The following is a 12,257-nucleotide window of genomic DNA, read 5'->3' as shown; positions in this document are numbered from 1 at the left end:
ATATATATATATATATATTCTTTTTTATATATTTTCTTTATTTTTTTCCTGAGCTACTTTTTACCGCCTTTCTTTTGCCCATGATTTGGGGTCTCTTCTGATTTGGTTAAAGCAAATTTTCCTGGGGTCTTTGCCACCCTTTTAGTATTTTATTTGCTCCTTCATATATTCTTATCTGGATAAAATGACAAGGAAGAAAAACTCACCCAAAATAAACAAACAAATAAATAAAATGACAAGAGGTAGTACTGAAGGTTAGGGACCTAATCAATATGGACATTAGCAATATGTCAGATCTAGAGTTCAGAATGACAATTCTCAAGGCACTAGCTGGGCTCGAAAAAGGCATGAAAGATATTAGAGAAACTCTATCTGGAGAAATAAAAGCCCTTTCTGGAGAAATAAAAGAACCAAAATCTAACCAAGTTGAAATTAAAAATAAAAGCTATTAATGAGGTGCAATCAGAAATGGAGGCTCTTACTTCTAGGATAAATAAGGCAGAAGAGAGAATTAGTATTATAGAAGACCAAATGACAGAGAATAAAGAAGCTGAGAAAAAGAGAGACAAACAACTAGTGGACCACGAGGGGAGAATTTGAGAGATAAGTGATACCATAAGACAAAACAACATTAGAATAGTTGGGATTCCAGAAGAAGAAAGAGAGAGGGGAGCAGAAGGTATATTTGATAGAATTATTGTAGAGAATTTCCCTAATGTGGCAAAGGGAACAAGCATCAAAACTCAGGAGGTGCAGAGAACCCTCCTCAAAATCAATAAGAATAGGTCCACACCCCATCATCTAATAGTAAAATTTACAAGTCTTAGCGAAAAAGAGAAAATCCTGAAAACAGCCTGGGACAAGAAGTCTGTAACATACAATGGTAAAAATATTAGATTGGCAGCTGACTTATCCACAGAGACCTGGGAGGCCAAAAAGAACTGGCATGATATATTCAGAGCATTAAACGAGAAAAATATGCAGCCAAGAATACTATATCCAGCTAGGCTACCATTGAAAATAGAAGGAGAGATAAAAAAGCTTCCAGGACAAACAAAAACTAAAGAGTTTGTAAACACCAAACCAGCTCTATAGGAAATATTGAAAGGGGTCCTCTAAACAAAGAGAGAGCCTAAAAGTAGTAGACCAGAAAGGAACAGAGACAATGTACAGTAATAGTCATCTTACAGGCCATATAATGACACTAAATTAATATCTCTCAATAGTTACCCTGAATATAAGTGGGTTAAATGCCCCAATCAAAAGACACAGGGTATCAGAATGGATAAAAAAAAAACCCAAATCCCATCAATATGTTGTCTACAAGAAACTCATTTTAGACCCAAAGACACCTCCAGATTTAAAGTGAGGGGGGTTGGGAAATAATTTACCGTGCTAATGGACATCAAAAAAAAGCTGGGGTGGCAATCCTTGTATCAGATCAATTAGATTTTAAGCCAAAGACTCTAATAAGAGATGAGGAAGGACACTATATCATACTCAAAGAGTCTGTCTGGCAAGAAGATCTACCAATTTTAAATATGTATGCCCCAAATATGGGAGCAGCCAAATATATAAACCAATAAATAACAAAATCAAAGAAACAAATCATCCATAATACAATAATAGTAGGGGACTTTACATGCCCCCTCACTGAAATGGACAGATCATCCAAGCAAAAGATCAGCAAGGAAATAAAGGCCTTAAATGACACACTTGAGAGGATGGACATCACAGATATATTCCCAACATTCCATCCCAATGCAACAGAATACACACTCTTCTCTCGTGCACATGGAATATTCTCCAGAATGGATCCTATCCTGGGTCATAAATCAGGTCTCAAGCAGTATCAAAAGATTGGGATCATTCCCTGCATATTTTCAGACCACAATGCTCTGAAGCTAGAACTCGATCACAAGAAGAAGTATGGAAAGAACCCAAATACATGGAGACTAAGGAGCATCCTTCTAAAGAATGAATGGGTCAACCAGGAAATTAAAGAAGAATTGAAAAAAAAATCATGGAAACAACTGATAATGAAACCACAGTGGTTCAAAATCTGTGGACACAGCAAAGGCAGTCCTGAGAGGAAAATATATAGAGATAGAAGCCTCTCACAAGAAACAAGAAAGGTCTCAAATACACAACCTAACCCTACACCTAAAGGAGCTAGAGAAAACACAACAAAGAAAGCCTAAACCCAGGAGAAGAAGAGAAATCATAAAGATCAGAGCAGAAATCAATGAAATAGAAACCAAAATAAGTAAATAAATAAATAATAGAACAAATAAACAGAACTTGGAGCTAGTTCTTTGAAATAATTAATAAGATTGATAAACCCCTGACCAGACTTCCCAAAAGGAAAAGAGAAAGGACCCAAATAAATAAAATCATGAATGAAAGAGGAGAGATCACAACCAACACCAAAGAAATACAAACAATTGTAAGAACATATTATGAGCAATTATATGCCAGGAAATTTGACAATCCCATAACCCATAAGCAGTAAGGAGATTGAAACAGTCATCAAAAATCTCCCAACAAACAAGAGCCCAGGGCCAGACAACTTTCCCAGGGAATTCTACCAAACATTTAAAGAATAATTAATTCCTATTCTCATGAAACTGTTCCAGAAAATAGAAATGGAAGGAAAACTTCTAAGCTCATTTTATGAGGCCAGCATTACCTTGATCCCCAAGCCAGAAATTCAAATCACATCCCATCAAATAAGAGAATTACAGACCAATATCCTTGATGAACACAGATGTGAAAATTCTCACCAAAATACTAGCCAATAGGATCCAACAGTACATTAAAAGGATTATTCTCCACAACCAAGTGGATTTATTCCAGGGCTGCAAGGTTGGTTCAACATCTGTAAATCAACCCATGTGATACCATACATTAATAAAAGAAAGAAGATTCAGCATCTGGATAGATGCTGAAAAAGCATTTGACAAAGTACAGCATCCTTCCTTGATCAAAACTCTTCAAAGTGTAGGGATAGAGGGCACATACCTCAATACCATCAAAGCCATCTATGAAAAACCCACCACAAATATCATTCTCAATGGAGAAAAACAGAGCTTTTCTGCTAAGGTCAGGAACATGTCAGGGATGCCCATTATCACCACTGCTATTCAACATAGTACTAGAAGTCCTAGTCTCAGCAATCAGACAACAAAAAGAAATTAAAGGCATCCAAGTTGGCAAAGAAGAAGTCAAACTATCACTCTTTGCAGATGATATGATACTTTATGTGGAAAACCCAAAAGACTGCACTCCAAAACTGCTAGAACTTGTACAGGAATTCAGTGAAGTGTCAGGATATAAAATCAATGTACAGAAATCAGTTGCATTTCTTTACACCAACAACAAGACAAAATAAAGAGAAATGAAGGAGTCAATCCCATTTACAACTGCATCCCAAACCATTAGATACATAGGAATAAACCTAATCAATGAGCCAAAGAATCTATGCTCAGAAAACTATAAAGTACTCATGAAAGAAATTGAGGAAGACCCAAAGAAATGGAAAAATGTTCCATGCTCATGGATTGGATGAAAAAATATTGTAAAAATGTCTATGCTACCTAAAGCAATCTACACATTCAATGCAATCCCTATCAAAATCCCAGCCACTTTTTTCAAGGAAATGGAAGAAATAATCCTAAAATTTATATGGAACCAGAAAAGACCTTGGATAGCCAGAGGAATATTAAAAAAGAAAACTAAAGTTAGCAGAATCACAATTCCAGACTTCAAGCTCTATTGCAAAGCTGTCATCATCAAGACAGTATGGTACCGGCACAAAAATAGACACATAGATCAATGGAACAGAATAGAGAGCTAGAAATAGACCCTCAACTCTCTGGTCAACTAATCTTCAACAAAGCAGGAAAGATTGTCCAATGGAAAAACGACAGTCCCTTCAACAAATGGTCTTGGGAAAATTGGACAGCCACATGCAGAAAAATGAAACTGGACCATTTCCTTACACCACTCATGAGAATAGACTCAAAATGGTTGAAGAACCTCAATGAGAGACAGGAATCCATCAAAATCCTTGAGGAGAACACAGGCAGCAAACTCTTTGACCTCAGCTGCAGCAACTTCTTCCTAGGAACATTGCCAAAGGCAAGGGAAGCAAGGGCAAAAATGAACTATTGGGATTTTATCAAGATCAAAAGCTTTTGCACAGCAAAGGAAACAGTGAATAAAACCAAAAGACAACTGACAGAATGGGAGAAGATATTTGCAAACAACATATCAGATAAAAGGCTAGTATTCAAAATCTATTAAGAACTTATCAAACTCAACACCCAAAGAAGAAATAATCCAATCAAGAAATGGGCAGAGGACATGAACAGACATTTCTGCAAAGAAGACATCCAGATGGCCAACAGACACATGAAAAAGTGCTCCACATCACTCAGCATCAGGGAAATAGAAATCAAAACCACAATGAGATACCACCTCACACCAGTCAGAATGGCTAAAATTAACAAGTCAGGAAATGACAGATGCTGGTGAGGATGCAGAGAAAGGGAAACCCTCCTACACTGTTGGAGGGAATGCAAGGGGTGCAACCACTCTTTAAAACAGCATGGAGCTTCCTCAAAAAGTTGAAAATAGAACTACCCTATGACTCAGCAATTGTACTACTAGGTATTTACACTGAAGATACAAATGAAGTGATCTGAAGGGGCATATGCACCCAAATGTTTATAGCAGCAATGTCCCCAGTAGCCAAACTATGGAAAGAAGCTAGATGTCCATCAACATATGAATGGATAAAGAAGAAGTGGTATATATATAAAAGGAATACTATGCAGTCATCTAAAGAAATGAAATCTTTTCATTTGTGACAATGTGGATGGAACTAGAGGGTATGATGCTGAGTGAAATAAGTCAATCAGAGAAAGACAATTATCATATGATCTCCCTGATATGAGGAAGTTGAGAGGCAATGAGGGGATTTGGGGGTTAGGATAGGAAAAAATGAAACAAGATGGAATCGGGAGGGAGACAAACCATAAGAGACTCTCAATCTGACGAAACAAATTGAGAGTTGCCAAGGGGAGGGGTGTAGGGAGAGGGTGGTGGGGTTATGGACATTGGGGAAGGTATGTGCTATGGTGAGTGCTGTGATGCGTGTAATCCTGGCAATTCACAGACCTGTACCCCTGGGGCTAATACATTATATGTTAATAAAAAATATATAGGGGCAAAACTTAAAATTTTAGCAAATCAAGTAAAAGAACATGTAAGAAGGATTAAACAACTCAATCAATTAGGGTTTATCTCAGAAATGCAAGATTGTTTTAACATTCAAAATCCAATCAATTTAACTCACCATATTAATGGACTAAAGAAAAAAACTATATGATCATCTCAACAAATGCAGATTTTTTTTCAAAATCTAGCACTCATTTTTGCTAAAATCACTTACCAGAGTAGGAAGAAAATGAACATTCTCAAGTGACAGGAAAAAAAGAGATAAAATGTATCAAAATGGAATTTACTTGAAACCATTAAAAATAATAAGAAGAATGCAAGATTAATATAAAAAAATATGTTTTTATGTACTAACAGTGAATAGTCAGAAACTGAAGATAAAAAATACCATTTACAATACAATCAAAAAATAAAATATGTTGGAAAATATGACAAAATATGTGCAAAAGTTGCTCACAGAAAGCTACAAAACTTAAAAAAAAAATTTAAATGACCTAATAAGTGGAGAGATAATTTAAAATTTATGAACTGAAACCTCAATATTGTTAAGATTTCCATTCCTTTTTAATTTAATCTATAGATCTCATTCAATCCCAGTCAAAATTTCAACAGGCCTTTCTTTTCTCTTTTCTTTTCTTTTCATTTTGTAGAAATTGACAAGTTTTTTCTAAAATTTATAGGGAAGTGCAAAAAACCTAGAATAGCTAAAACAATTTTGAAAAAGAATGAAATTAGAAGACTTACATTATCTGGCTTCGAAACTTACTATACACTATATAAGACAATAGTGGTAGCATAGACAAATAGATCAATGGAACAAGATAAGAATTCAGAGATAAATGCAAGCAAAAATGGTCATTTGACTTTTGACAAATATGCACAGACAGCTGAGCAGAGAAAGGGTAGTCTGGAGCAATGGTATAACTATATGCTGTCCTCCACACTCCCTTCCCCTACCCCCACAGAGAACCTTTGTCCATACTTCTCACAGTATACAAAAGTTAACTTACAGAAGAAAACATCTTCTGTAAAGGAAGGGGAAAAAAAAAAATCTTTGTGTCCTAGGATTAGGCAACAATTTCTTAGATATGACACTAAAAAAAAAGATTCATAGAGAAAAAAAAAATGGCTCCTTTTGATTTTATCAAAACTAAAAACTCTTTGAAACTGTTTGAGAATAAAAAGATAATCCCCAAACTGGGGAAAATATGTGCAAATAACTTATCTGATAATGGACTTGTATCAAGAATATATAAATTTCAAAAACTGCTCAGAATTCAGTAATAAGAAACCAAAACTCAATAAATAATAGAGGCAGTGTGGTTTCTTAAAAAGTAAAACATACACCTACTAATAACATAGACATTTTACTCCTACAGCTTTATCCAAGAGACATGAAATATATGTCCATCCAAAGACTTGTCATGAATGTTCACAGCAGCTTTAGTTGTAAGAGCCAAACCTGGAAACAATTCAAATGCCCATCAATAGAGTAATGGATTAAAAAATTGTGGTGTATCCATATAATGAGGGCATTTACAACTCAGCAATAAAAAAGAATGAATAATTGATACGTGCAACAACTTGTTTGAATCTCAAAGTCGTTTTGCTGAGAAGCCAAACATAAAAGAGTATATACTAGATGATTCCATTTATAGAAAATTCTTGGAAGACCAAACTGATTTATAGGGACCAAGTGCAGATCAGTTGCTTTCTCAGGATTGATGGGCAGGAGCAGTCGTGAGGCAGGAAACACGAAGGGGCACTAGAAAACGTTTAGAGTTGATGGATATATCAATTACACACCAAAAAGTCGGTTAACAGTAAAGTTTACAAGTATGGTGACTTGGGCTGGTTTCTCTATTTCTGCCTGCTCACCTAGATTAATGGAGGTGTGTTTTGGAGACAAATTACTGGAACATGTGTGTTCTTTGCAGGGAAGTCAAGGCCTGATAACAGAGGTTTGAGAACCATGCATTGTGTCTTCACCATGTGTCCAGCCCTATGTTAAGCACTTTAAAGGAATTATCCCATTCAATTCTCATAAAATCTCTATGAGGCAGTAGCATTACTCTCATTTTACAGATAAGGAAATGGAGCCTAAGACAGCGACCAATAGACTCTAGGTCCTAAGAGCCAGCACTGATGCCCCAAGGCTGCACAGCTGGTGCCACTGCAGAATGTGTCTGCCAGCCTTACCTCTCCCTAAAATCTCTGAGATGGGAGAGGGTAATCCCCCCCAGGCCATGCTCTGGGACCCAGGGGGGGGATGCTCTGCCCCACTGTACTTAGGACTGTAAGCATCTCCGGAATGCAAGATTTTCATTTTAAAACAAGGACGAGTCAGTCACCCTAACTCAGGTTCCACAGAGGCCTGTTTCTGGGCTCTGGTTTACTGACTTTCATTTTCATGACATGTCCAGAACATTTTCTTGGACTAAGGCCAGACGGGTGAGATGGTGTCACAGATTAAAGAGAAAGGGAGGCACTGTTCTTTTTAATGCTCTTTTATTCTTGTGCTTTCTAATGTAAGGATCACTAGGAAAGATGATTCTAGTCTCTTCAGCCTTCCATTTCTAATTAGGGGCCTCCCTATGCTGGGGGGCTCTGAAGGGCTTCTACTCCTTAGGGAGATAAGGGCTTCTACTTGCACTATGTGGTTGTCACTGAGAGAGAGCTTGTCTAAATGTAGGTCTAGACTAACCCCACCAAGTGATGGGCATGGGCCCTCTACTTGTTCGGCTTCTTCTGCCCCAAGCCACCTAGGTTAGGCCCCTGTTTTGGACTTACGGGCTGCTGTTGGGTTTGGGAGTTCTTGTTCTGAGTATCAGGTGATATGGGTTCAGGCTCCTTGCTAAGGCAAGTGCATTCAGGCTTGGGCTCCAGACAGCAGCACTTGGCCTGAATGCAACACGGGGGCTTCTGCGGGAAACAAGGGAGCTTGTGTGGACAACATGGAGGCTTCTGTGGGCAGCACGGGGGCTTCTGAGGGCAGTGTGGAGATTTTGGTGGACAGCATGGAGGTTTCTGTGGGCAGCATGGAGGTTTCTGTGGGCAGCATGGAGATTTGGCTGGGCAGCAAGGAGATTTTGGCCGGCAGCACGGGGATTTTGGCTGGTCACACATCTTCTGAAGTTTTGAAGGTCCTAGAAAAAAAAAGAACATTCTCAAAAGGAAAGCTGACTGCCTGTCTTCATTCCTTCTCTCACCCCCAAGAGCATCCATCATCAGAATGAAAACCGACACCAGGCTGACAGGACAGGGTTGGATGCTTCAGGGGCAAAAGCTAGTCCCTCAGTTCCATAATTTTCCATGGGTCAGTGCACCCGTTCCTCATCAGGTGACCATTTTCCAGATGGAAATGGAAAGACCAGGCATGTAAGAAAATTGCCTAAATTCTCTTAGCTAATGAGGAATAAGTATAATGCTTAGTAGCCTGAGTTTGGGTCTAGTGTCAGGCACTTTACAAACATTGCCTCATGAATGACCACAGCCAGTGGTAAACTGTGAACTTTCCGCTAGACACACACTCTTGTGTATCTGGTGCATGTGCTTCTCCAAGCACCTGTGTGTGCATGTGTGCCTGACCTTGCAGAAACGCAGGCATAAGGAGGAAAGGACGTGAAATTTCTGATAATGGCCATGTGGTTGAAGCAAGCAGAGATTTCTGTGGACTTGTTCATTATGCTCTAATGCCAGAGTATGAGTGACCAGCTCACAAGGTACTTGTTTCTGCCCTGGCCTACTTCCTGCCCATGGACACTTCCACGTTCTCCATTCCATTCCTGCCCTACTATCCTGCCAGTCCCTTCCAACCCCACTCCAAACGTTCCACCTGATGCTTAGAAAGTCATATCTTTCATCTGTGTTCTGAGGATGGAGTGACTCTGTCCCCCCAAAAATCCCCCTTACACCAAAGACCCCCTGAGGATTACCAGAGTGGGACAGAAAGCTGTATCATTCCCTCCTCGCCATAGAAGTCTGCTTCTATTCACTGAAGATGTGCAGGATTCCCAAATCAGGTGATTCCTGAAGGACACCTGTCAGAAGACCTACTTCGCTACAAACCCAGGGCTTTGGTTGCCTTGGATGCTAAGCGTCAGGCTCTCAGCCTCAGCTCTTTCCATCTGCAGATCTATCTCAGTTAGCTCATGTATATAAGCCATATCCCCTGAGCCAGGTGTGGCTGACACCTCCACCTACTGAAAATAGTAACTTTCAAAGTGACAAGCTGTGTGGTGCCCCAGCCCAAGCTCTCTGCACCTCAACTTTTGGAAATATCAGAGCCTCATCTCAAGGTTTCTCTGGGAAAGAGTCCTTGGCATATGCCTGAGGAGCCTGCCACTATGCTCCTTGCTGCTGTCTGAGAAGGGACAGACATCTCTTCAGGGTCCAGCATATTGTGAATCTCCTGAACTACTTCAGCAGGCATGAAAGAAACTTGAGGATGATCACCTAGCAAGGGCCCCTGCCACTAGGTCTACTCCATCCACACTCCCAAGTCCTTCACAGTTTGGCTGAAGTGCAAACTGGGTCAGCATCAAGATCTCACCTACTTAGGGAAAGTAACCGCTGGAGTGGGGTGTTGACCTCAATTCGTTTGTGACTCTATGCCTTCTAGTCACTTGGGAATTAATTCTGTCTTTCAGGAAGGGTTTGCTACTAAGTTTTAAGAAACGATGCTGGATCCGAACTCCTAAGGGGTGGGAGTGGGGACAAATCATTCAGTCTCTCCTTCCAGGTCAAGAAATGCCAAATAAAGCTGAGGTGACAGAGATCTGCGCTGTTGATGTCTTGACCTGCCTAGGACTGAAAAGGAAGGAGAGAGGCAGAGCAAGGGAGACACATCGAAAATGAGCACAGAATGGAGACATCAGCATAAAAATGGGGAAAAATAGGGCATAAAGGGCCATAGGAGTTTTGCACTCTGCCTCCTTTGCAGCCTTAGAATCTGTTTGGTGGAAAACCTGTGTGTGCTTGGGCACCTGCGGCCGTGGTGGGGTGTGCATGTGTGCAGGGAGCCTGGTATCCTCTGTGTCTCTCTGTCATTTGGGGCCAAACCTAAGTCCAGGCTCTGAGAGGTGGAAAGGGAAGAGGGAGTACCTTTCTTATTTTCTGTCTCTTTTCTCTGTCTGTGACTGTTTTTGCCTCCTTTATGACTTCTCTATGCCTGTCTGTGTACCTCTGCTTTTCACTCTCTCTTTTTCTCTTCTTTTCTGTTTTTGTGGTTTACCCTTCTCCTCCTGAAAGGCAGTGTTCCTGAATTGACAGTTTGGAGTCTCCTGTCTGTCTGGAAGGCCAGTTCCTTGGGCTTCATCCTTCCAAGTCCAGTCTGGGCTATGATACAGAAGCAATTCTCATCCAGGTCACCAGAGGGCACCCAGAGCTTTAGTCCAGGGGTTGACCTAAGGGTCCCTCTGAGAACATCCCCTAGGGACAGCCCCTGGGAACGCGTCCTGAAAGGGGGAAGGTTGCCATGTCAAAGATGGGGAGGAGATGTGGGAATCAGTCTTTTGACTATGACACTGGGAAGAGAATGACAATTGCCTTAGGTCCTGCCTCCTCCTGAACTAGGGCTACTACTTTCGTTGCCTTGCTGCTTAGAGAATATCAAGATTGCCTTCTCTTTGACCCAGCACCCCAGCCTCGTCTCCAGCCACTGTCCCTTTCCTGCTAATCAGACTATCCCAGAGCAGATCCCTGCTAAGTTCTGCTCACCTCTGTCCAGACCTTCACATGTGCTCTTTCTGTGGTCTGAAGAACCCCACCCTTTCACTACCTGTGAATCTCAACTTCAAAATCACTCCCTGGAGGAAAACTTCCCTAGCCCATAGGATGAGTGCCCCCAGTGTAACCTCCTGGAGGTCCCTGTGCTTCTCATTACATTCTTAAAAAATTGTGATTTCCCTAATTGTCTGACTTCTCTAGTCTGTTGGCTTCCTGAACACAGACATCCTCACCTCCGTCCTACCTCCATTCTGGGCGTTTAGATCAATGTATGATATATGGGCTTCAAAAAATGAGAAATGACAGGAAGAGAGGATCCAAAAGACAAACTTTCTCTGAGTTACCTGGTCTGGCTACTTCTCTTCAATTTATAATGGTCATGCTTGGCTTCACAGAAAAATGGTCTTCCCTCGACAGGTTGCAGCAGATATGAGCTCCTTTCAGCACCCGAGTGAGTCCATGACTGTAAGAAGCCAAATGATTTCTCTTCCTTCCCAGCACCCAGATTCTGAGGTTCTAAGCCTCTGTGACACTGCCATTCTTCTCTCCTCAAGATTCTGGGACTATGACTGACCCAACAGCACTCCCTGCTGCACCTCTTGACTCTTCTTGTTTCTTTTCTCTCCTAAAGCACAAAGGGAGATTAATAGTTAACATACAATTATTCAATCATCTAAAACGGAAGCTCATATTTGTATATACCATCGACTATCTACTAGGTTCTGTCCTAAACGTGAAGTGTATAAGCTCAATAGAATATAGTTCACATGCCCAAATCTCTTTCAATTTAGTATAGAGGCAATAAATAGCATCAATCCTCTATCATGAGAATGATTTAAGGGGAATCCCTGGGTCTCATGGGAAGAGAACACATGGGGTCAGGTTTGGAATCAGGAATGGTTTCTGGAAGGAGTATGTTTTGTGAGATTTAGCTGCCATTGGAGATAGGAAGTGGGACATGGAGGTGTGTGTGTGTGTGTGAAAGGGTATTTCTTTGAAAAATACAGACTTAGGTGTGGGGGAATCCCAGTGTGAGGGGACAGAGTTGGGAGAAAGAAGAAGAGGTCCAGTAAGCTATGGAAGCAGGTAGAGGCTGTATTTATGAGGGCCTTGTAAACCACGAGAAAGAGTTTGGACTTTGTCCTGAGGGCAATGGGAGCCATCAAGGGATTTTTAAACAGGAGAATCAGGAGCCCTTGGCGGACGAGGACACTGTTTTATATTATTTTGATATTCCCACCATCTAGCTCAGCACAATCACACATACACACACACACACACACACACAC

At 40.6% G+C, this 12,257-nt stretch overlaps 1 protein-coding gene across 1 annotated transcript in view; it reads right to left on the bottom strand.

The window, feature by feature from the left end:
• Window positions 1-8,110: 8,110 nt before the first annotated feature.
• LCE6A (late cornified envelope 6A) overlaps window positions 8,111-12,257 on the bottom strand; it is a 40,688-nt gene continuing 36,541 nt past the window's right edge. The window contains 1 exon segment of the mRNA XM_059377127.1: window positions 8,111-8,289. Within this exon segment, the coding sequence (XP_059233110.1) occupies window positions 8,111-8,289 (179 nt within the window).

Source organism: Mustela nigripes, chromosome 14 (assembly GCF_022355385.1).
Source record: "Mustela nigripes isolate SB6536 chromosome 14, MUSNIG.SB6536, whole genome shotgun sequence".
Lineage (NCBI taxonomy): Eukaryota > Metazoa > Chordata > Mammalia > Carnivora > Mustelidae > Mustela > Mustela nigripes.
The sequence above is the reverse complement of the archived record's forward strand: the minus strand, read 5'-3'. Positions and strand labels throughout refer to the sequence as shown.